The following is a 25,016-nucleotide window of genomic DNA, read 5'->3' on the forward strand; positions in this document are numbered from 1 at the left end:
AATAAATGTTCTAAAAGTATTTAGATAATATGAAAAATAACACTGAGAAGTAGTGATGTCTGATTTGTGAATGAATCATTCCTTTGACTCAGATCTTTTCAATATCCAGTTGATCCAGTTTAGAAAACCAGTTAGAATGATTAATTCATGAATCACACTGAACTGGTTCTCATGATCAACTCGATCTCATTGCAGCTCATAAGAGTGGAAATGTTTCATTAAATACTCTTATCACACAAATCTATTGCATGATAAGATGCATTCAGATGGCTTTGAATATAGCCTAAGAGTCCATCTTAATGGTCATTTTATAATACTTTTATTGCATCCTTTTTGAAGCTTGAAACCCTTGTTCATTGTACAGTAACTGCATGGAAAAGAGTGACCAGTACAAACAATAAAGAAAGTCATGCAGATTTGAAACAGCTTAAGTGTGAGTAAATGATGAGTTATAATAACATACATTTTTGAGTGAACTATTTATTTAGTATGCATAATTTCTAAAGCTTGCCAGGCTGTGATTTTTTTTTGCTTCTAAATATGAATACAATATCCTCATCCAGCATATGGGTAATGTCTCTCTGAATCTCTCTCATCTTACAGCTAAAGAACAAAAAGCCAAGTTACTATGACCTGAGTGACATCTTCTCTCAGTTTAGATTCACCTATGCTTCTATTCACTAAACAATGCAAGCAGGACTCCACTGCTATTACCTTTTATCTTCTCAAAATTCCTCTCAGTAGTGACCCTTTCCCATTCGATGTGTCAGTCATCATCAGCGGGACATGCGAAGAATGACTTGAGTAGTCTTTTCAGTCTGAGTAAAAGGCCACCTCTGGCTCTCTGACTTTATTGAAATACATCTGCCTGTTTCATTCACGCTCTGCGGATCCCACCGGAGGGTCAGGTATCTCTCGGAAATGAAGCCAGACATTCCCTTTTTTTTCTTTCAGTGTATTCCCACTTCTACAAGCACAGGGCCTGTAATGTGCAGATCTCTGACTGTGTTAGGGAAATCCCAGCTGGTTTGATTTGATAAGGAGCTTGTTGTCTCTCTCACACAAGGTCTTAGAACAGCGCTACATCTGCTAATACTTACACATCTCCATAGACTGGATTTTCATTTGTCCCTGAAGACATGTCGTCAACAAGTGGCTTTTTTCAGCAGAAACACTTTGCCATCAAAGAGTGCTGAGTGAGTGTGTCAAGTGCTTTTACATGGGACAGCATTCATATACAGCTGTGTTAATGGGAATAGCCCTTTAAAATCTCAAAGATCTGATGAAAACTCGCAAAATATAAGGCCTGCAAAATATATCATATTGGTTATTGGTCAGTATTAGTTATCATTTATGAGTTATTTATCATTTTTATTTTATTATTTATTTCATTTAAATTTTCATGCGAGGTCAATTACCTTATTTTATTTTTTTAAATATCATTTTATTTTTTACATGATGTAATCAAATGTAATCTTTAGCGAATTTCTAAATAAATATGCATTTTTTCTTTTCTTCAAACTAAACTAATAAATAAATGTAATCTTTAATATATCCCATACACACACACACACACACACACACAAGTAGCTACATAATGTCCAAAGCTTGATATAAATATTTTTTTAATGTTTTGAGAATTTCTTATTATTATCAATGTTGAAAACAGTTGTGCTGCTTAATAGTTTTGTGAAAACCATGATACACTACAATTCAAATGTTTGGGGTAAGTGTGTGTGTGTGTGTGTGTTTTAGGAAATATACTTTTATTCAGCTAGGATATATTAAATTGATCAAATATGACATTAAAAACATTTGTGATTTTAACACACACACACACACAAATCTAATTCCAATAAATGCTGTTCATTACATAAATCAATAATATATATATATGTGTGTGTGTGTATGTGTGTGTGTGTGTGTGTAAATCGAGATCAGTCTCACCAGTTATAGATTTGGGAAAGCATTTAAAACAAGAAACGGTCTTTTATTTCTTCCTACCTGCTGCTTTTTATGAGTCAAGTGTACGCTTTACCGACTGGTTGTTCAGATCGCAACATATTTTTTCTTTTTTATATAGAAAATGTAATGTAAATGTATGCAGTAAAATAAATTTAATATTTTCCCAAAATATATTGTCTAGTCACTGCAAAAAAAAGTAGGAGCTATTTCAAGTAATATTACCCTGTGAATATATTCTTGAGAATCACACGGCGTATAAAAGCAGTTCTACCACTTTTGGAGGCGGGATGTAGTTTTTGTAACCGAGACGCCCATCATTCCAAATGCAAACCAATGAGAAAGAGAGCGAGCGCTGGAACTGTTCCGTCTCTCTCTCTCTTTCTGAGACAGCATGGCTCATGCACCCTGACCAACTCAGCTGCCTGGAAGGTTACTGTTGTGGACTATGTCTTAATATTGAATCTTGAATACGCTGAAACATTTTTTGCGTTTCGTTCCCAAAGATAGCTTGGTTTCCTAATCCTAATCAGAAGACAGCGCTTCAGGACAGTGTCTACGTGAATTCAGTTTATAAACGTCAAGATCTGACCAGAGCGCAGGTCTTCATTCACATATTGGAGAATGAGATGCCAGTGGACATACGCTGTTGTTTTCACTCACTCAAACTAACTACAGTGACCAACCGCGCTGAAGATCTTAAGGGTTTTGAAATGAGAAGTGAATATTCAAAGGACCTGAAATTTGTCGATAAATCGCACGAGAGGATGTGCTTGAGATGAACGCCTTATCAGACTGGACTATTGACAGACAGCGAGCGCGTTAACCGGCTTCTTAGTGTTTCTTCTAATAATAATTTACATGTAACTGTGACTCTTTAAAGGACTGTGTCATTCCTTGCACTGCGGTCGTATAGATCTGTTTTCATCTTTTTTACAATAAAAGAAACATAATTTAAAGAGAACAAATTCCACGCGTGGGATATTAAAGGGAAAGCGGACGGGTCGCGCAGTTCTTTTTCACCGGAACGCTGTATCGAAGGGGGCTGCGATTGAAACTTTCCGAAATGCCGCAGGTGGAGATGTTTTATTTTGTGTTGATCAGCCTGTGGATGTCTGTGTTGGGCCTGGAACCGGCATCTAAGGTTGTGGCGGATCGCTACGCTGTCTACTGGAACCGAACAAACCCAAGGTGAGTTAGTTACTTGCGCAGTAGATATAGCCTACTAAAACGCCGTTTCACTTCTGTCATTTAGAAGCACCTCAGTCCGCCGAATATCAGGCGAAATATAATGCGGCGGCGAACTGAACAGGTTCGTCAAGCCGTCAGGATCGTTTGAATAAGTTTCACTGATGATACAACAGTCACCACATTGTAAGGGCGAAACTTCTAACAAAATGCGCGTTAGACACTCGACAGCGCTATTTTACAGTAAACTCTATGGCAAAACTACATGAAGGTACTAGCATGGCAAGAGACGGCGCAAGGAATTGCGAAAATAAATGATGCGTAAATTGTTATTAAATCTGTACGTTGGCTGTCTGTTGGAGGGGTTAACACTAAAACCACACTAACAAGCTAATTAGTTTATACAGCGCTTTAGTTTATATATATATATACTTTTTAATGCTTTTTTTTTTACCTCATTCCTATAACTTTAGCCAGTTTATGATTGGGATTTCGTTCTGCTTTTGGGAGATTGACAGGCAAGCTCGATGCTCTTTAAAAGTAAAAAGTCATTACCCCGTGCCACTATCTTGTCCTAGACATTGCCCTCTAGAAACATCATTAGAAACAAATATCATGGCTCAATGGTCAGTTGTTCTTTAAAATCCAATTTACCTCTTTGAATGTGATTTTGCTTGTTATCATAATTCTAAAAGGGCACAATTTTATCAATTCATATTTCTTTTGAAGCATTTATAAAATGTGTGGCTGAAAATGGGCTAGTAATGCATTTCAATAAAGGTTTTCTAATAAGGTAATATAACCTTCTTGTGCAGTGAAGGGTGTTAATGAAAAATAGCATCAGGAGTCGAAAGAAGTACTTTTCTGGCTGAATGTGAAATACTTGTATAAGTTGATTTGTTGGCTGTTAATAGTTTGGGTGTCTTAAATGTCAATGAGCTTTTTGAATAAGCCAGTATTCATAACGTAATATATAATTATTCATGTGAGAAATAATTTGCTTAACAGCTTTTTAACAACTAACATATACAAAATATATTTATATTGAAATTACATCAGGCTCGCTGTCCCCTTCTCTTTGCCTCAAGTCTGGAGTTGCCTGGAAGCGCTGTGATTCCAGTTCATCCCCATTCTCGGTTGTCCCTCTTCAGTTGCCATGGGGCTTTCTCTCTGCCCTGCACCCCAGCCCCATGCTGGCTTTACACAATGGGTCAAACCCAGAGAGGCATTTCAGGAGTGGCTGATGCCCAGTTGGGTGCATGCTCATGAGAGAGGGGTCACACGTTCAGTGATAACAGCACAAGGCTGCGGTTAACCATCATCGGACAGTATTGAGCTCTGGTTGGGGTGAATCTGAGGGCGAGCCCGGTTTCTATAGCTTGGCAGAAATGTGTGTTTGTGTGATCATGAATATCTGCATGTGTGTGTTGGAGACTCCCTCCCTTGGTTTTGTCCGGGCAAAATGAGGCCCCTCTAGCAAATAAATGAGTTAGTTCAAATGAGTATCTCTCATTCACATTCAAACACTCACCCAATGGCCTAATTCAAATCTGGCTGTGCTGTATAATGTAGCAGCACTCTTTGGCAAGACCTTGGGGCCCCGAATGTCACTCATAACCAACAAAACAAGTAACCTTCTGATCAGAATGTGTCTGTACATGGATCTCATGTTGGACTGATTCATTTAGACATTGATTTAGATTATCGGACCCTCTAAAGACCAGTTAGTTCTTTGCTGGCTTTTAAGATGCTTGCTCGGTTCATTGTGCTGTGCCGCATCTTCCTCTCTTAATGTCGCTCATTAACATGGCTAAATTACGAACATTAGAGACAGCTGTGCAAGAGTCCAACTCAAAGATTTAGATAGTCGTGCCATGAAATATTAATTTGTCAGAAAGATTGCCTACATTAGAGCTTTAATTGAAGTTCTTAATAGCTCAATGGCATTTAGTGACAAACAACGTACTATAATAATGAGAAACATAACTGTTTATTCATTTTTTTTCAAAGCACGCAGACAGGCTTATCTCTTAATCGTTATTTTGCAAGCGTAGGAGTTGCACTTTAGTGTGGCGGTGATTGCTAGTATTTTCACATGAGTGAGTACGGCGGAGTCTATAGAGATTCTTTAGAGGATTTAGGGGGGAATGGCTCCTTTAGTTTTTGGCCTGAGATTTGCAGTGCACCCATTCATATGTAAGCCTCTGTCTTGCTCTACATATGGTGGTCTTACAAGCTTCACTGGGTTTCAGAGGCTCTTTTTTTCCTCTCCAATGCAGTCCATGCCGTTTGCAATTACAAATTCAATTCAAGTTGGCAGATTTCCTCTGAAGTTTCCCAGCTCGTTCTCAGATTAGTCATTTCTTAGTTCGAGACGTGTTCTTTCGCAGGCATTACTGGATTGGCTTGAGATAGAGAGCTTATAGTTTCCTGTGTTTCTGAGAAAGTAGTATTTGTGTAATCCAGATATGCGATCTACATCGCAAATATATTCATTTGTTAATATTTTTTCTGCTAGTTCCTGGAATTTTAAACTCAAATAGGTCTTATGTTGGAAATTAAACCTGTTTATTTGTTGTTGATAGGCAGGATCAGTCAGAAATCAGTATTGAATTCCTACCTTAATCTTCTGGCTGTTTGTGTATGTGGTGCCATGGAAGCCGATACCGCTGTCCATCAAAGAGGTCTGTCGAATGGACCTAACAGCTGGGGAGAGGGATTTCAGCATTCTGACGGAGTCCCGTTTTAATCACCGATAATGCCTCTCAAATCTCTCAGTAACAGATGTGACACTTTTCCTATAGTTTTTGAAGCCTTCTCAGTCAGGTGGTGTAGTGAATAGTACACCCGGCCTCTTTAGACTTGGGTTTTTTGTAACATTTCACACTTAAACGCTTTCTCGGTTGTCTTTCCCTGCTCATTTCTTCATTACAGAAATGGCAAATGTCATGGATCTCGCGTAAAGCCATCTCTTTTTCACCTCTTAACTCTAGCTTGCGCAATATGACCTCAAATGGTTTCCTTTTTGTGCCGGCTCAGTTTTAATCCCCACTTTAAAAACAAAGGCCATGGTTTGCGGTTTGTGGCCAGTTGATATTGTGATAGCTGTTCGGTGGTATTGTGTGGGGTTCAGTTTGTATTGTTCTGCGTGTTTACCCTGCTTTTCCCTCGCTGGCACTTCTGGCCTCCTGCAGCTCGGTTCCACTTGGATTTTAAATGGGGAGAAAAAAATCATGTCCAAATATTGACTGATCTGAAGACCCCGGGCTTCTCCCAGCCCACGTGAAAGGGTGCCATTGTTCCTGTCTTAGTGGATCTTTGCCAGAGTTTAAAGTATTTAGGCTCTTACATGCAGGAAGTGCATACAACGTGGCTTGTAGAAGGAAATATAGACCGACTAAGGACTGGAAAGAGTTACAGATGGGAACCGCAGGCTTCTCAGTTTGAGTCCCACAATCGCACCCCATCCCGATTAACCCTCCAGGGCTGTATGGCGGTGTGCTGGCGCTCTCAAAAGATTTGGGGTATCGGAAGACTCATTCCAGCAGAGAGAATGTTCTCCTGCAGGGTAACTAGAGCATCCTGCTGTTCGATGACCCCGAACACACCGTGAGTTGCCTGGCCCCCTTCCTTCTGTGCTCTGGTCTCGCGTTCCGCTAATAAACTGTCATGATTGCGTCTCAGTGAGAATTCAGGCAGTTCCTCTTTTTTTAAATTAAAGTCGACCGGTTCTCTTTTCATTTTACGAAATCACGCTTGAATCATCACAGCGATCGTTCGTCCTCTCTGAACTTTAGATGATAACTGATGCATTTCGGGTCTCTTTGTTTGCTCGAGGTAAGCCCCTCATACACGGTGAGCTTTTAAACTGTGAGTGGTGAAATGTCTTTGCTGTAGTCTTTGAAGGTTTGGCTGAAGGTATTAACAGAGAGGCACTAAAGGGCTTAGGAGGTCATCGGTCCATTGTGTAAAGATACAAAACACTTCCTCTGAACCCCTTCACCCTTCTGTGTCTCCCTCGGAGAGCCACAACCTCAGCAACCATTCATATTAATCAGCTTCAGACCTTAATGACCTGATAAAGCTCTTGAAAGGACCCTAAAGTTTACTAAGCCTCCTTGATAAGAATTGAAGGAAAATGTAGCATGTGATAATGACTTCTTTGCGCATTCTTTCACCGCAAAAGCGCGGAGCGGTTTGCTCTTTGTGCCGTTCATTACGGCACATTTAATCGCAATGAGAATAATGAAGGAAGCATTTGTTCGACAGGCTAAGCTAATAAAAATGGACTGACTTGGCAAGAGTTAGCATGAAAGAAAAAACAAGAAAGAACAAGAAAAGAGAGAGTGAGAGAGAGAAGACTTCATAGCTTGAAAAACTTGTCTCACAGATTTGAACTTGGTCTGTAACCTTAAAACTGCTTACACCTGCACAAATGAGGGACTTTTGGCTGAAGAATACCTTAAATCTTTCTTTCTCATCCAGAAAAAGAACCTACAAGAATTCTTTAAAGCTCGCTATCATGAAATATTTCTCTTATTCAAAGCATTAAAGAATTGGATGATGAAATTTTTTGAGCTGTGGTGAAGGACATACATCTTTTGAAAAAAAAAAATTTGGCTGCATTATTACGAACATATTGCAATTATGGCTATGGTGGTGCTCCAACAAAATCAACAGATTGTTAATTAAAGAAAAACACAATGTGACGTGTTCAATTTACCAAACCTTTTATGAACGAAAATAAAAGCACAAAACTGCAAACTTTCCCAGGATAATGAAGTAAGTAATTTAATAGTTAATTTCTAGATAAACCCAATAATAATAATTAAAAATACACTTTATTTAGGCTGTTAATTGCTTAAAATTTATTTGGCTGATGCTTTTGAATGTTGCACATTCATCAATTAATATTTAGAAATGTGTCTCTCTTTAAAAAAAAACAAAAACAAAGGTCAAAATAAACTTTTTGGGATCTAGATGTTCTCGTGACATTCTTGGTTTGAGATTGCGGAGCATTTTATAGTAGACGATCAGTCTGTGGTAAGTGGTAAAACATTTCCTTGTTACAAATTTGAGTATGCTCTGAGCGTTGGGACCCATAAAATATTAAACGCTGTTTGCGATCTCAGAGTCAAAAGTCTGGCCAACAAACCTTCACACGCAATGTTGAGAAAATGAGGTCAATGTGACCATCATTGAAATCTTGAGGTCAGCGTTTTGCTATTTTGTGGTGGATGACTTTTTTGGTAAATTAATTTCTTGTCATTTACTTTGAATACTGTAGATTTTACCACAGATTATTAAATAGCATTAAATCTCTCTGATAGCATTTTCTCTCTGTTTTAGTAATTTAATGACACTTTCATCACATTTGTCATTATCTATGAGTTAGTTGCCCGTCATTTCTTGTCAGTATGACTAGTCTACTAGTATTTTTCTAGCAGACGTATGAGTGTACAAGCGGCCATTTTCAATCTTGCTTCCATTTTGTGTTTTGAACGGAACAGCAGCAGATCTGGGAGTAGTTTCCTTCTTTTTTCAGCCCGTTTTTAATGCCTTACAACTGATTTCCTTCCAAACTGTGTTTAATTTAGATCTTTCAGTCAATCAATGCAAAAGAATGAACAGTTTATTGATTCCTATCAGTTTCAACCTAGTATGTCGATTCCATTCCAAGCAAGTAAACTAGTCTTAAAATGTTCGCGTTACTCAACACAACTCTAAATTTGCGTGTTTGATTTACGCCACAGACATCATAAACCAGACTCGTGCGACCGTACGCTGGCGCTCTGGCACTAGTATCACTGGTAGAGGGAACATGCTGGCAGACGGTGGAGTCATGGAGGCATCCACTCCTCTTTTATGTATCTGCTGCGGCCAGGCCTCAGTTATTCTTGTGCATAATTGATGGAAAAGTTAGAATAGCAGAAGTAATGCGATGAGAGGGTGCAGCGAAGCGTCAAGGCGGACAGGCGCACTGCTGGCAGCCGGGAGTGGGATCGCGTGCGTGGGGCAGCAAACATTGCAGGGGATGAGAGGGCAGCTGGAGTAACAGGTCATCACAAAGAAGCAGGACAAAGTGTCAGCCGCTAGTCAATCAAGCACTTCCTATTCCGAAAGTGACCTTCTGGCTAAACAAGCACACGGAAGATACGTGCCGGTCAAACTGGGAGCTGTTCGCCCAGTTGGTGTGACCATAAACGTGACTTTTTTTTTGTTATAAATAGTGATGCACTGCTTGTTCATTTGATTTGTAATGCAATCAAAATTGCATTTTCAATATGCATATGGGTGTGTGCCATTGTTATGAATCCTTTGAACTCTCATGTGAATCAGTGAAACTGCAGGCGTGCTCTCGCTGCTCTCGCTGCTCCTGCGACATGTTGTGCGTCACACCTTGAGCAGTCAGTACAAAGAGGTGCTAATAGGTGAACAGCCCTACTTTGTCTAATAGACAATGAGCCGCTAACCAGTATCATCCTGTTTCAAAGCGGCCCCGCGACCATTCAGGGGAGTCTGCAGGAAATGAAGGTTTCTTCCCCTCAGGCTTTCTTTGAATCATCGTAAAGCACTAGTTAACTGAAACTAATCATTATTGGTCCTCCCAATTTGATCACTTGGACTGTAAGAACTGACGTAAAGCAAAACATTGAAACTGGGAAAGGTGCAAACTGGAAGTGTCACATTTTATTAGGCTGAATAATTAACATCACATTCCTGCTTCAGTATGTATTGCAGTATATCTCAGGAATAAGGATGTGGTCAGTGATCAAAAAAAGAAGCTGTTTTTTTTCTATGTCAGCTTTGCTGCCTTTTTTGGTTTGCCAACATTTTGAAGCATGAAGCAGGGGGAATAATCCCAAATGTGATTAAAAACATGAGTAAATGCACAGATAAATCTTTTCTTTTTAGGATTAGGATGGGAGCTTTTGTTGGTTTAGAGCTGTTGTGCTATTTATTATGAATTTGAATAGCTGCTTTTATGGTTACATATATAAAAAAATTACTGTAATTTACATGATACATATGAATACTTTTACATGATGCATATTTATGAATAGTTTCTTATTTGTATTTGTTAGCATTTAAATGTGATTTAAAAACACCTTGTTTTTTATATTTCATGTCTCTCTCTCTCTCTCTCTCTCGCCCTCTCTCTCTCTCTCTCTCTCTATATATATATATATATATATTTATGTTTTGTTTTAAAAGTTGCTTATAATTCTCCAATGTCTAAATATCCTAAATAATATACCTATATGTCTGTTTCCCAACAGAAATAGTTCAAAATTATTTTTCATGTTATACAATAAATAAAAAAATGTATGTTCCACCGCCATTCATCCAGTAAATTTATAACCGTGCATGCACAGGCTTCATTAGAATTAGACTTATCCAAAAAACGATAAATTTGTCAGGAGGAATTTTGTGCAACCACAAGACATGAACAGAAATACGATCCCATTGTAACTCAAAGGAAACCATCTGTCTTGGATATAAATATTATTGCGATGCCATAAAGGCTTCCGATGGAAACATAAGCACTAAATGTGCTCAGGAAACAAATAAACCATTTTAATGGCTGTACCTATACGGCCCTCTGGGCATTTCTGCTTCCCTGAAAAGACACAAAGAAAATCCTTCAAATCATCACCTTCTAATGTTCTCAAACCTGCACGCACTATAATTTGCAGCAATTTACTGTTTTGATAATTACAGGATTACGTTAATTACTCCTAGTAAATGCAATGTTATGAAAGATTTATATATTGATATATAATAAATATATTTTTAAACATGTAGATTTGATGTCATTTTTTGATAAAGGATTTACATGTCAAGTATTGTAACAAATTTAATGAAAGTGTGATCAAATGTATGATACCTTGATTCCAGGCTTTCATGAACAGATTAATATTGTATGATTAAAAAGGATTTTTCTACTTTTTAGTTTTTTAGAAATGAACAGAATTTTCTTTGCTAAAAATATGAATGTTTAAAGTCAGAAATATGTTGTTGTTTTGTTGGCCAGATGAGTATTTGATTTGGGAAAAAAAAGTCTCAGTATCTTGTGACTATTGGATGTGGGAGTTCAGTTGTTCAGGTCTAGACACGCAACACACATGGGATGTTCAAGTGCTACTGCTATTGCCAGCCACAGATTCTCCCAATATCATGTTTCTGAAAGCAAGGTTTTTTCAAAATTCCCATAAATATAATTCAGTTATTTTATATAAATTATATCATAACATATACACCAATTTATCTTTTGACATTTATAATTTCTAAATTTTTGAAACCAAAAAGGTTGTTTTTTAATATTTTACCATTTTTTGTCAATGTGTTTATTTTTAATTCTCAATCACGCTTTACAGCATGCTACTACGAGTATGTTATAATGTGGCTGTTTACTATTGAAAACTGGGGCATGGAACAAAGCAATCGAGGGGAGTGGTTACCAGAACCCACCAATTGAATCATCAGCATGGGCTCTGCAGATCTGGGGAAACCAATAAGGTTTTGATGGGTTGAGGATCTTCAGGCAGATTAGCGTAGTAGAGGCCTGAATGCAGAACATATTTATTCTTATTACCCTTAAGTTCACTTCAGGTTCAGGTGATTTGCATAGTAAGTTTACTTAAAGATCGATCACCCTTAAAAGCATGCCACTGTATTTCATAAGTGGAGAGAACGACCACAACAGTCGAATTTACAACGTTTAATAGTTGGGCTAGCGCTGGTCCCTGCCATCAGAGAGTGATTCGTAAGTTATGTTCTCATATTATCCTTCATATAATTCATACTCACTTCGGGACACCTAAAGTTTGCTCCGGTGTGAAAGTGAGAAGGTTAGTGGATGCACAGGCCCCCTTAGTCGCTCCCTTCTCCCCTCTCTTTCTCCGTCGCCAGTTGTCTGCCACGTCCACGGACTCTGTCTTAAAGGCTGATATCAGATACAGTGGGGATGAAATGGCTTACGCTGGGCTGTAGCCCGGGCTCAACTGAGTTCTCACCCCTTTTTATTGTCCGTCTTAACTCTGATGTCATTTCCATCCCCTCTGGCGACCCTGTCGAACTGATAATATCTTTTGTCGGCAAGTCCCTTGTAGGAATAATCCCGATATGCATACCAGCCTTTGAAAGCAAGGAATATGTGTTATATGGGTGTTAGGATACGAGTGCACAGCCACTCTCAATTTTAGCCTTCCCATTGGGGGAATGAATCCCTGTCTGCCTCTGTCTCATCCCTGATGTCTTATAATGACTTTGTGTTTTCTCTTTTCTGCGTTTGATTATTTTGCCTATCTCCCCACTCCCTGCCTGGGTGCGATATCGCACGGTGGCCATTGAATTCGCCGTATGGAGCCAGTACGGCGGAGCCTATTGAGCAAATCACTCAGTCCAGATGCTTTTCAGATGATTGTGTAGCGCCGTGCGATTTTAATGCGAATCTCCACTTTTGCCCAGACAGATGCGCTAATTTCATTTGGTGCGCGTGGGATGAAGACGTGCTGTTGAAGACAGAGCCCATTGCGGTCGTGCTTATCTGGACTGGCACGTCCTGCCACATTTGCACCCTTTTAATCTGACATCCTGGACGCTGGGTTTTTACCTTGTGGTGTGAAAGTTATTTAATGATGCTGAAATGTGATAATTTGTACAAAATGCCAGTTCATAATGTTATCACATCGCATTGAAGTAAAATGAAAACGTTGCGTTTGCAGTCTCATTTTTCACAGCCCCTTTGTTGTAGGCCAGAATTAGGTTTGTTGAAGCCGGTGTGGGAGTTCAGTGGGTTTAATTGTTTATGGTTTTCTCAGTGAGACAATGGAAATTGTGATCGTGAGGCCAAATAATATGGTTTATACTGACCTCAGGATATGTAGTTTGATGGCGAAGTCAGAAAGGTCACAACCGCATGGCTGCGGCTTCCCATCTCTCTCTTGACTTCAGTCCATTAGCACCTCCAGCCAATGGGGTTCCAGCCTGAGCTAATCACCACTCTGAGATGTTTATGATGCATTTAGGATGTTTTATCTCTCAAATAAAAGTGTTTGATAAGTGTTTGAAAAGACAGCCAAGGGTAATCGCTCAGGCCATTTCACAGACTCTCGTGCTTTAAGAAGTAAGTCCTGCTGTAAAGATCAAAGTCACCTCCAAGTTTTTTTCCGTTCTCAAACATCTGCTAAATTATGATTCGCAGAAGAAAAAAAGAGAAATTTGGATTAGTTCTGATTTGGTCCTCTGAATGTCCTCTGCAAATTTGCCAATTGCTCATTTGGTCCGATTGTAAAATGGTGTTTGTATTCGTTTTGCGAGTGTGTCTGTGTGTTTGTGTTCAGTCATTAAGGTCATTATTCAGCTCTGTTGGGTTGCAGCTACACTCAAATAACCCTTGATGGCACAGAGATTTGCTGTATCAAGGATAATTTTTTTTTTGTTTCAAGGATAAGTTTACTGTCTGGGACTCATTGAGGGCAACACAAAATGTATAACCACAGGACAATAAAATCTTTCAGCCAAAGTACCAGATTTACCACCATAAAATCAATATAATTTATCTATTCGCCTGTATCTAATTGCCTATATATATATATATATATATATATATATTTTTTTTTGTCTTAATGCCAATGTTGGTTACCACAGTTTACCTCAGTTTTAATGTAGTGGAAGTAACTGTAGTAAATATGGTATTTTGGCAAAACAAATAATTAAGGATGAATTTAAATTAAAATCTTTGGAATCAATCAGTTCAAATAAATTTGTATTCTCTGAAAGAAAACCAAATTTGAATAGGATAAAATGAATGTTTAGAAATGAATGGTGGCTTTTAATGACAAGAGTGTCTGTTAGGGTGGGGGAAAACCACCAGAATAATAGCTGGAAATGTTGTCCACACCAAGATTGATGGACATAAATCACATAAAGTTCAAGCCAACACCATGAGTCATTTTAATTCCAAATCAAATGTGTAATCACAGCAACAACCTCTGTGGTTTTCTGTGTTCAAAACAAATGAGTGGAAATGAACTGCAGCGCAAAGAGCGGGGCGAAGCTGAAGAAGGCTGTGTTCAACAGAAGGCTTCCCAGAATTCTCAAATTAGACCGATGATATAATTACACTGAGGAGCCCACTTTCTTTCAGGTGCTAATTGAATTGGTCTGTTTGACAAAAAAACTCCCATTCTAGCGGAGAGAAAGAGAAACTGCTTGGGCACATTCCTACATTAAGCCCAGGGGTGTTTTTACAGGGCGTGAGGAGAGTGTTTTCAGAGAAAATATGTGTAGCTCTGGTATCTGTGCTGGTATGTGAATCATATGTTGTACTCTCCCAGGGCCCGTCAGATGAGCAACCTGTGACCTGCCACAAACATTATGTATAAATAGGACTTAAGAAAACAAGATTTGATTAAAGACCGTGTGGTCTTGCGCTATTGATTTTCTCTGAGAAATGAGAAAGGATGCTACATTAGTAAATTGTAGTGAACATGTTAAACGTGGATATGTATTGGTGAGTGATGTACACTTATTGTGTTGATTATATTAGATCCCTTCATGTAGTTTGAAATACAGCCGTCAGTTTATTGAAAATGATCATTAGTTAATCACACGCAAATATATAAAAATAACTCCGTAATATAAAATAAAGATAATTCAAAAAGATAATTCAAAGCTTTTAGATGAAAAGTTTGAATAGGCTTATCAAAATCACACATGAAGTTGGTACTTCAAGCTTGAATTGCTCAAATACAAGAAAAAGTTTATTTGTGAAATTAGTCAAGGGGTAAATTTAAGTAACCTTATTAAATAATAAAAAAAAAAATTAATCACAGGAAATTAAAGTTTTTTTAATGGATGTTTTAAAAAGTCTTAGGTGAAAGGTTTTAGAAATTCCATCAAATATTAGTTTTAAATATTAATTATTATTTATTTATTTAAATTTTTTTGAAAGAAAGCTTCTTGACATGAAGATTTTTTATTTTTTTTGGTGCTGACATGGAATGAAAAAATCACATAAAATGAATATATAAAGTTAACAGCTTTTTTATACATAATCACAAGAAATGAAAGGCTTTATTCAGAAAGTTATTTAATGGATGTTTTAAAAAGTCTTAAGAAAATTTTTTTTGAATTTCTTTTAAACATTAGTTTGAAATGCCAAGTAACGTTTTATTTTTAAAGTACTATAAGAGCTTGTTTTAATGTTTGCCATTGTATTTTTAGCTGTTCTATTCTTGCCTTGAAGATTTTTTTGGAGCTAACATGGAATTTTAAAAAATTGCACAAAGTTAAAGTTTAAAGTTGACAGCCCAAGTTTCAACTGATCCAATTTACTTGAGAATTTGGTTTAACTTGCCTAGTTATAAAATTGCACTTACTGGCTGTTTGACGTACCAGAAGTTTGTAGCTAGCACAAAAGCTGCAACCTCTCTAGAGAGTTTTGGTTCAGTGGCTGAGACCATAATCGTGCCTGCCTTGTTTAGCTTCTAACTGAGGACTGTTTCTCACTAAATTCTGTTTGGTTGTGTCTGAGCGCCTTCATTTCCAATTGAAATAGATGGTCTGTGGAAGCAGATGAAAGAACTGTTGAACAAAATCTTTGTAAACGAGAAGCGACAAGTAGCGCGTTGGTCCACGTGGTGCGCAGAGCAAGGTGTCTAATTGTGTCTGACACCTCTCTCATTGGCACAAGTAGGAGGTTTCAGCACATCAGCAGGATCTAAGCGGGAGCCGAACTCTCATATGACTCGCAGAAGTCTATTGTTTGGTTTATGTTCTCGATAATGTCGTATGATACAAATTTGAGTTTGGATTGATGTCAGCACCTGGTAATTTAGGAGTTTTCTTCCATTAGTTGCATAAATAAATATCACAGTGTGCCGTTTGCATTGTCTGATGGGGACAAATAAACAAGAATGTGAGTCGGAGTGATTGGAATCTCAGGCCAGAATGGCGGCTCCGCCCTTGTGTGTGTGTGTGTGTGTGTGTGTCTTTTCCCGCTGAGCAAGCAGCGCAGGCTGTTTCTCACAGATGGAGGAAACTACACACCAAGAGTGTGACTATCAGCACAATCACAGGGACTTTTCCTCTCTTCATGGTGTGCTCCTTCTCACCCTAGCCAATGAGGGGGCCACCGTGAATCAAACGCCCCATGAAAGCTGAGTCGAAGGTTATCTGCTGGTGTAGACACGTGATAGTCGGCAGCCTCGCTTTTAAAGCTGCCTCTTTGAAATTCACAGTCAGAATCTTAAATCATGCGGTCCTATCTATTTGTTCAGTTTATCGACTGATCTAGAGTTTTGACTAACAAGGCAAAAGATTTCAAACTTTCAGTCTGTGTAAAACATGGCAGTTTTGGGCAAAATCAATTTGAATTTGAATTAAACTGGCCACGCTACACAGAAAGTTGAAATGGAATTTCATGGAATCTATCTATCTATCTATCTATCTATCTATCTATCTGTCTATCTGTCTATCTGTCTATCTGTCTATCTGTCTGTCTGTCTGTCTGTCTGTCTGTCTGTCTGTCTGTCTGTCTCTGTCGTTCTGTCTGTCTATCTATCGTTCTGTCGTTCTATCTATTCATTCTATCTGTTGTTCTTTCTTTCTGAAAGACCTATAAGCCTTCAAACTTCATGACTTCAGTCTTTTTTCAAACCTTTTAAACAAGTAAAGCAGCATTCAAACTTTGGTTTTCTAGTTAAAAATATCCATTATATGTATTTCTTTGAATTTGAATCAATATTAATTATTCTTGCTTCCTATAATTAAATACAAATTGCAGTTCTCTATCCTGCTGCAATTCAATTCTGAATGACGCAGAATTTAGCCCCAAGAGTATTTGTGCAGTCATGTGTACCTAACTAATTGTTTTTGCCTGAAAAGAGCATTACTCTTTGTACAGAAACTTTGGTATCTATCTATCTATCACATTGTATACTGTGCACTATTTATCTATCGCATATATACTGTGCGCATTGTACAGAAAATCACTGAGCGGCATGCAAGTACTTAGAGTGCACCCAGTGTGACCGTTTCGAGTTATACTTTTGACACTGTAATTTACCCACATCAGGCCTCTATCAACAAAATGATCCGTACTGACCCCATACAGGCCCTAAAACCCACAAAGAGCTGTCTAGCGCAGCACAGTCCACTCACCAAGACATTTATCTCTGATCAGAACCAGACCTAGACCATTGCAGCTATGACAAGAGAAGATATTACCTCCTTCCCTCAGCAGAATTTTCTGGGAATGAGAGCGGTTTACAGGCTCTGGTCTGCTGGACTCAAGCTGATTGAGCTATGCAGTCCAGGCTTCAGTTGTGGCTGCAGATTGTCTGCTGGATGTGCATATAACGGCAGTGATTAACACGGCCTGTCATCGTGCCATGACGTTGCATGGACAGAGAGCTTCTTTTATTGCGCTGTATTTTGCTGAGTGAATCAGCTTATAAAACTGTCTCTGCTAAAGAGCCCTGCTCTCAGATTTGTTTTCAGACTCTCTTTTATGTATGTTGCTCTCTTGGCCGCATATGTTTCAGTGTTGTCTATTTTACTCAATAGTCAAAGTCAAACACCCTGCTACTGAAAAATGATGAATGAAGGACAGGAGTAGAGGGTGACCAATCACAAGGAAATATTTATTGTTATCAGGGCTGTCAGCATTGTTAGGTTTAATGGTTTAATTTTTTAATGGTGTTAATGCAGTTATTCATTTTGACATTCACATGTAATTTGTGTTTTTATTTTTATTTTGAAGCAGATTGAAACAATCCAGGGCTGCAACTCTCATATGCATACACATGCAACAATACCACTGAATTTCTGATGATGAAAGATGGTAATATTTGGTCATTTAATTTTAATTAAAACCTAGATAGGATGCTTAACAAAGGTAAAGCTACTTGCGAATTTATATGGCGAAATTTTATTATAGAATTATTGTGAATTTGAGTTTCATGTTTGCATTTCATGCCTGATTCGATGGAGTTAAAAATATAGAATATAAATATAGAATTACAAGTAAAGTGCACAGCTGCACATATAAATATAGGTGTGTGTTTGTGTGTATGTGACCCTGGACCACAAAACCAGTCATAAGGGTCAATATTTTGAAATTGAGATTGATAAATCAATTTAGAATGATAGCGAATAATACTACAGCGAGAATAAAAGTTACGCCGCCTTTCTTTGCGAGAACATTTGGGCGGTGTTATGCAAATCTTCCCACATAGTGAGGTTGATATGTGGGGGCGTGTTAGAACGAACCATTTTAGGTAGGCGTGGTTGACTCCTAACTTTTATAAAGAACATCTCTTTGGATTTGAGACTTTAGTCTTTGCAACTTTACAGATCTTATTTATGCACCAAGAGCTTGTAACACTCCAAAGAGAAAGGAAAATATTGAAATTGCATCATATGACCCCTTTAAAGAAAATTATCTCAAACTTGATTTTTACCAGTATTTTGTCTGCAAAAAGTGAGATGTCACGCCAAGGCAAAAGGCAGTAGCTTCCACATTATATACAATATTTGGGTGCTGATCACCATTTACAGAATCATTATAGTAACATCTGTATAAAATCTAGAGATCATTGGCAAGGCTATAACATATAGTAATGTAATTTAAAATAAATTCTAACTGTAACAACCAGACAAAAAGTTAAATGTGAGTGGATACCGTTTTGCAACCAATTTATTTGCAATGTTCGCTAACATTAAAGGATGCAAGACATACTTAGCCTATTGTTTTTACATCGAACTGAATGAAATAGCTTAACCTATAAGAACGACTTGTGGATTGACGTAAACGCCAGCAGGAATAATGCTCAGAATGATTGTGAATTAAACATCTCCGATGACGTTCATTGCAATGTTTTTTATCGAGTTACAAGAAAAGGTAGGAAACGGATTTAATTGTGAACAGTAGCCTAACTGATTTTATGTGATACGCTGTCATGGCATTCGACTCCTCACATGTGCAGAAGTGGGCAGCCCTAGACTGAGAGCTGGCATCTGCATTATTAAAAAAAAAAACCTTTAAAGATTATTTATGATTAATTATTGTTGCCAAGTTATCTAGTTGTTGCATGTTTACAGTGCTTTGTTATATGGAGCAGTTTGTTAGGTCACGATCTGTCTAATTTGTTTGTCTAAAGAAGTTCCGACAGATGTATGAAAGTACACAAGTCACACCGTAATTTAAAAGCGCAGACTTTAATGTACAGTAAAACAAAGGCAGAATACCGTATAACTCCAGGCTGGCAGAGTAATATTGACGAACGACTAAACAAATGCAGAGCACCGTAATTTAATTTGAGCGTTCTAAAACAAAGTCAAAGAGCGGTAACTGATGATACTGTGTTCTGCCTTGGTTTCTCCTGGGCTTTTCTCCAAGATACTTATATACATGATAAAGGAGGTCATATATGTCCCAAAATGATCAATAACTAATTTCGACCAAAAATGAAGTTATGGTATGTTGTCTTTGCACGGCAGCACTGCTGTCACCATAGACGGGCGTGGTTTCAGCAACTAGCGCCTCAGCTTCACCCACGTCCCACCTTTTTGCCCATTTTCGATTATCCGAGAGTGACGTGCGGTGACGCGCTGCCAAGATGGCGGCGGTCAGCTCCGCCCACTTTAGGCTTCAAAAATGCTCTTCTGAACCCTACGAGTGACGTCACGGACACTACGTCCATGTTTTTTTACAGTCTATGGTATGGTAATACATAATAAATGTGTATTACCCAATCGTTTTGGTTTGACATTGAATATCTAATATTCAAATTCACAAAATTAAAGATTCGACTATCTGGTAAAGATATATTTTTGTTATATGAAAATTTGATTTTGGAGCAAAATTTGGTGATTAACTTAATAATTATATATGGAAAATACCATATTCACAAACAGAAATAGAATAATAATAAACCTAACATTATATTATTTAAAATTGAACTTAAGCATTATATTGAGGCCCTAAAAGATGCAAGAAATAAAAAAGCGAAATGGATGTACAGAATTTTTGAATCCTTTTCTTTTTGGAACTTTTTGTAAGTTTCTTCCCCTGTGTATATATATATATTTTTTCTTCTATTTTTTTTCTCTTTCTGCTTCCTTTGATGCTATTATGAATGTTATAGATAATAGTTGAATACATTGTGATCCTCTGTATATGTATGTTGTTATCGTTCTTGTTATGCAATAAAAATAAATTGAAAACACAGTCTATGGTATTTATACAATAACCTATTAATTATAACATTTAATCATAATGTATTTATTAAATGTTTGCTCAACACCTGGGTCAACAGCCAAATAGATTCTTTCTCATACCAGGCATTAATATTCAAACATTTTGAGTTGCGTGTCAAATAGTGGTGCATGACCTCATATGTAGAAATACTGTTCGTCAGCCTGTGGATCCTCTTAAATGCACAGTTTGTTTCAAACACACAGGGAATATTCTTAGACGCACAGTGGAAAAAGGAACTTCAGGGTGAGCATGAATCACAAAATAAGCATGATCACTGAACACATGTCTATCCGCAGACCTGTTGTCATGGTCACTGTAAACATGGTAACATATTTGTTGAACTGTGGCGAGGCACTGTTTTGACAGACTATTTCGTTAGGCCTTTCCATTCATTTTACTGATCCTGGCCGCTGACTTTAACCTTTAAAAGTTCCCCTTAAACATAACTCACCCGAATAAGCTTTACCACAAGCGGAGTGACATGCTAAATGGACGTCTCTGTGTTCATTGTGTGCGAGCATTCGATCCCAGATTTCCTGTGGGAATTACACAAACATTTTACAACAAAAAGGATAGAATTCCTCACGCTTTAAAAAAAAAGGGGTCGGCGTGCATGCAATTGTGGTCTCGCTGAGTATTGTGAGCCGGCCGGTTTCTTTCTTTACATTTCATGCTGAATGTAGTGAATCGCTTATTAAACCTTGAGGTGTCCACAACATGAAAGGCCTCATTGTGACACCAAAGAAATCCTTGTGACACCTAATCACAAAATAAAGAGAAGAAAAAACCCTGGCACCTCACACCAATCTCCCCGGGTTATCTTGAGCGAGCGTGACCTTTGTGACATTGATAGGATTTCACACACACACGCAGAAACGCGCCAATACTGACCTACGCAGACGCGCACACGCACTCACATCCACACAGACGCCTTTCATATGTCTGCGCGTCTGTGGTTTTATATGTGTGGGACTGAGCTCTTTGAAGCTGTGAGGATTATCAGGGCAGACGTCTCCGTGGTGATGTGCTCTCCTGGCCGTTTCTGGAAATAAAGCTCTGGAATGACCTCAGGATTGGGGCTCCACCAGAAAAAAAGCATTTTATATTATTTTATACAGCATGTAACCCACCGGAAAAAGCATCTATTTTGCGTTTGATGGCTACTGTGCTTAATAAAATTTGAAGGGGCATTAAATGTATTGCATGCCAGTTATTAATGTCTCGCTACTCTGCCATTGGCTGGAATCAGTCTGGATTTTTCCCAGCCTTTCAATCCAACTGACATTAGCCTCTAAAGCAAAGCCAAACATGTGCTTTCCCTTAACGCTGTCCTGATGATAACCTCCTGCGCCTTGCACTCAGACGGTCCTTTTTTATTCCACTGTAAAAAAAATAAACATTTCTTTCTCTTTTATACGTACAGATATGGCATGTCTGTGTGTGTGCGTGTATGGTCGGATGAATGAGCTGTGTCCGTCCTCGGCTTTAAATCTATCAGAACTGAAAGCGTTTAGAGGAAGTCTGCATAAGCTGGTCAAGGTAACTCAACCCTCACCTCATCATCGGCGCAGGTGGAGTTCGGTGCAGAACCCAGCCCTATCGGACCCCCATCTCACTCCCACACAGAAATAAGGGCCATCTATCTCTCCTTCAGAGCCAGCGAAATGGCTCGTGGCTTGCTGAGTGATCGCGGTAATGTGTTTTCTTGATATTTAAGGAATTAAAGGGATAGCTCATCCAAAAATTATGTCGTAAATATGTCATTTACTCACCCCCATTTAGTTCCAAACCTGAATGGTTTTCTTCTGCGGGACACAAAAGAAGATTCTGAAGATATTTTTTTTTTTTTTTTTTTACTGTTTTTGTTCATACAATCTTGAATAAAGGTTCCAAAAGGGGGTTTTCACAACCAAAGAAGAACCTTTATCAGTGAAAAGTTTTTAAAAGAATTCATTTTATTAATTCCTTTTTCTACTATAAAGAACCTTTTGTGGAATGTTAAAGGTTCTTAATGGAACCATAGATGTCAATGAAGAATGAAAGTAAATGGGGTCCAAAACAACATTGGCCCTTTTATTTTCATTGTTAGGACAAAAAAAACAACATTGAGACAAGTTTTGAAATACCTTCTTTCATGATTCACAGAAGAAAGTCATACAGGTTTGGAAGAACCTGAGGGCGAGTGTATGATGTCAGAATTTAGATTTTTGCAAGATCTATCCCTGTAACCTCTGCAATATTCTTTAAAAAGTGAGTTCAGCTGTTTTTAAACCATCTTGTACACCTGTGGGTACTGAAACCCTGCGGATGGCAGCCATACCGTATAATCCGAAACACCTGCATGGGTTTGTGTTGAAGTAAAACATGTGGGTTATCACAATCACCTGCCTTGCTGGCAAAGCAAGCACTGTTTTTATGCGACAGGGGGATTCTATATGGATCAGTAGTTCAGTAGTTTCGAATTGAACCTGATGCAGTGTCATACCGAGCCCTTCTGGCTCTCATTATCGCTTGAGAAGTGATGTCACAGGAAACCGGGCTGTCTGACACTTTGACCTTTCCTCTATTGAAATCTACCGGGTCTCAAATGTCACTCATCATTACATGACAATTGAGAGTCCCATCCTCCAGCGCTGGCGGTGTGAATGTCAGACACACCGTCTTTTCACTCGTGATTCTGTTGAGGGAAGAAAGACGGAGCCTCGATTTAAAAAAAAAAAAAAAAAAAAAAAAAAGAAAGGATCAGGTACATAGTTGTGGTTCAGACTACTTATTCTTCTCTTGATCCTTTTGAACAGACAGTTGTTCTCATGCCAGCCTTGTGGGTAGATAATTAGTATGTACAACACATCACTAGTTCCTTAAAGAAATTCCTGGACTCTTTTTAGTTTTATTTTGCGCTATTGTCCGCAGTGTGAGAACTTTGGGTATCGCAGGCATTATCAGTATTCCTGTCCATTTATGTCTCTTGGTCTTATTTACATGCTGTATCAGCTTCTGAAAGCCCTCTTGAGTTCTAATTTACAGCTTGATGGCATCAGGATCAGATGGCTGAGGCCTTTGCCAGCATTGCCTTAGGTGAGGGGCGGAGCCTGGCACTGTTTGCTCAACCCTCCTCAGCCTGATGCACAGAAACTGGATGAACCAGGACGCTCGCTGGCTCTCTGAGTCATGTGGTGTCATTTAAGTTCCAGCAAAGGCCTGCAGGAGCCTTGCCGTGATAGGATCAGCACCGTGGCTTTGTGTTTTGTTTGTGCCGGAGTGTGTGTCTGTCTGTGCTTCCACTCTCATTTTGCAACTCAAACGTCCATAATAATCCCATAAAGATGATTTAAATGCATTGTGCAACTTAACTAACCTCTGTGATGCCCCATGTACTTTTGATGAAAGAGCTGTGTGTATGGTTATCTGCTCATAACGGTGGAGGAATATGACTCTTTTTTTTTATGCTTCCCCCTCCTATTATCACCAAGCACCTGGATCAGATGCTTCCTTATTATCTTAGATCTGTGTAATACTCACAAATAAAGCCGTATATCACAGAGATGTGCTTAAAAAACCTTGAATATTGCCAGCGAATTTCGCCAGCGTTGAGACTTTTCAGACTTTTCATTTCAGAAATCTGGGCAGAATGAGGGCAAATAAGGACGGAGGATGTTCTACACACTGAGGAGAAAAAAGGGAGGTTTTTTTTTTTTTTTTACGTTGAGTTTTTACAAACGTTTTGATTTCCTCACTAAAGCACATCGGTGTGGGTGCAGATTCTTCAGTGTGTGATTTATTAGTGCTGTAGATCTCTCTTGCAATAGAAAATTGCCTTTGAGCTACTTGTCCAACAGCACTTTAACTCGTAACACCTCTTTGCCATGCACGCGTGACTACATTATTCTCTCCTCCACCACCTTAGTCTGCATATTTGAAGGGCTTATCATGGAAAACTGCACTTTGTGGGACAATATGAATCCCTAAAACAACCTATTTGGTCATCAGCAGAATATGTGAATGTTACAGAGTGGAAGCAGAGAGAAGAATGGTGTTGAATGCTTTTGCCTGCAAAATGAAATTATAATAAATGCTATATAAGAAATTCTATTATAAATATTATAAATATTACAATTTGCCAAAATATCCAATATTGGAATATTACATTTCTTATACTTGTAATATGTATATATATATTATAGAGGCTTTTGCATCTGAACTCTTCATATGTATATTTATGTATATACATATGTATATGTATACGTGTATATACGTGCGTATATGTGTGTGTGTGTGTGTGTGTGTATATATATATATATATATATATATATAAAACAAGTATATGTAATGTATGTGTATGTATATGTATATATAGAGAGAGAGAAAGAGAGAGAAATTTCTTCATAAAATACTATAGTATAAGATATAGGATATGTTTTGAAGAACTGAGAATTTTTGTAATATTTATAATATTTAATAGAACAGTAATACATAATAATATTTGTTAAAATGGCGTTAAGTTGTCTAAATGCAAAGTGTAATTCTCCCAAAATTCATATATATATATATATATATATATATATATATATATATATATATATATATATATAATATA

General features: G+C 38.1%; 1 protein-coding gene across 1 annotated transcript in view; it reads left to right on the forward strand.

Annotated features, from left to right (window-relative positions):
- The first annotated feature begins 2,356 nt into the window (after positions 1-2,356).
- efna5a (ephrin-A5a) overlaps positions 2,357-25,016 on the forward strand; it is a 52,848-nt gene continuing 30,188 nt past the window's right edge. Inside the window, exon 1 of the mRNA XM_016277631.1 lies at positions 2,357-3,153. Within this exon, the coding sequence (XP_016133117.1) occupies positions 3,029-3,153 (125 nt within the window). The 5' untranslated portion in view covers positions 2,357-3,028. The remainder of the gene's footprint in view (positions 3,154-25,016) is intronic.

This window comes from Sinocyclocheilus grahami, unplaced genomic scaffold (assembly GCF_001515645.1).
Source record: "Sinocyclocheilus grahami isolate Dianchi unplaced genomic scaffold, SAMN03320097.WGS_v1.1 scaffold114.1, whole genome shotgun sequence".
Taxonomy (NCBI): Eukaryota; Metazoa; Chordata; class Actinopteri; order Cypriniformes; family Cyprinidae; genus Sinocyclocheilus; species Sinocyclocheilus grahami.